At 33.7% G+C, this 1,251-nt stretch overlaps 1 protein-coding gene across 1 annotated transcript; it reads left to right on the top strand.

The window, feature by feature from the left end:
- The first annotated feature begins 369 nt into the window (after window positions 1–369).
- Window positions 370–1,236, top strand: LOC136795424 (transcriptional regulator ATRX homolog). Its single transcript, XM_067045972.1, has one exon. It carries the CDS (start codon window positions 370–372, stop codon window positions 1,234–1,236), a length of 867 nt encoding a protein of 288 aa, XP_066902073.1.
- The last annotated feature ends 15 nt before the right edge of the window (window positions 1,237–1,251 follow it).

Raw genomic sequence — 1,251 nt, 5'->3', positions numbered from 1 at the left:
TTTACTGAAGTATATAATTAACACGGTGTTATTTTATAAAACATTGCAAAAATATCGAACAAACAAAAATCGATAAAACCCCTTCACTTTGTGGAAGTTCTGTATATAATTAAAATATTAAGGACTCCTGAATCAGACCGTCCATGAATGACAAAGGTCTTTTTTTCTAATCCTGGAGTAATTTTCGGTTCAGTGGTATCGTTTAACTTTGTATTTTACACATAATACCGCAGAATAGTTCACATTTATCTTTATTAGAGATACTTTACGATACGTTAAAACCTGGAACGATTCATTGTTCTATGTCATAAATAGATTTATGACCTATTTTAATTACAACATTTAAAATAGAAATGCACCTCAGTCAGGATGGATTCCTTCATAAGGACCGTTCTCTTTATCTGTCTCTTCAAAATATGCCAATGTGAATCGAACAGTATTTATCGACAATTACGGAAGAGAAAAGAACCTCGTACTGTTCATCCGAATAAACCATTTGGAGAGAGAAAGTATTCACCACAATGCGATCATGAAATAGTTGCAAAGCCTCCAAGTTACTGCCTACAGAAGCACTCGCCACTTGACGATGATGATGGTGATGAAAATGATTTTGTTAAAGAAAAAGATCCTAATGTAGGTAGAAGAGAGTTGCGTGTCTACCTATTAAAGTCTAATAAACGTGCTAAGAATAGTCTAAGGTACGATGAAGATGGAGTTGTTAGGTTTGGTCATCAAAGAGCACTCGTTGCTGGTCAAAGTAAGCGTAGAAAACAACCCTATAAATCCAAAATGGATAGGAAAAGAACTAGAAGAACGAAAATCCGTAAAATCATTGGTAGAGATGATGAATCTGATGAAGATGATGCATATAAGGGTAAAAAACCTAATTTAGGCAATAAAGAATCTAATGGTGTTAGGACTAATAAAAATAAAAGAAAAAATGAATTGAGAAAACCTAAACAATCTAAAAAAAGGACCAAAAAAAAAAGATATTCTAATAAACAAAAAAGAAAACATTCAAAAAGAGGTAATAATAAAATGAGAGAAGGATACTATGAAGATAACTCCGCGGTCGAATCGGATGACATGATATCGGGAATAATATCGAAGCAGACACCACAGTGCTTACCTGAGACCTTGCAGAAGTACGAGAAGATAATGATGAGGCGAGGTGATCCATATTCCAGGCCACGATTCCGGGAGATAATTCAGGTGCATAATTACAATCATTTATAACAAATAATATTACTT

The sequence above is a fragment of the Halyomorpha halys genome, unplaced genomic scaffold, assembly GCF_000696795.3.
Source record: "Halyomorpha halys isolate HHAL.00 unplaced genomic scaffold, Hhal_1.1 Scaffold274.1, whole genome shotgun sequence".
In the NCBI taxonomy this organism is placed as follows: domain Eukaryota; kingdom Metazoa; phylum Arthropoda; class Insecta; order Hemiptera; family Pentatomidae; genus Halyomorpha; species Halyomorpha halys.
This window is presented reverse-complemented; position numbering and strand designations above follow the sequence as displayed.

What these genes read in the sequence shown, in the direction of transcription:
- LOC136795424 (XM_067045972.1), top strand. Translation starts at nt 370, where the DNA reads ATGGATTCCTTCATAAGGACCGTTCTCTTTATCTGTCTCTTCAAAATA.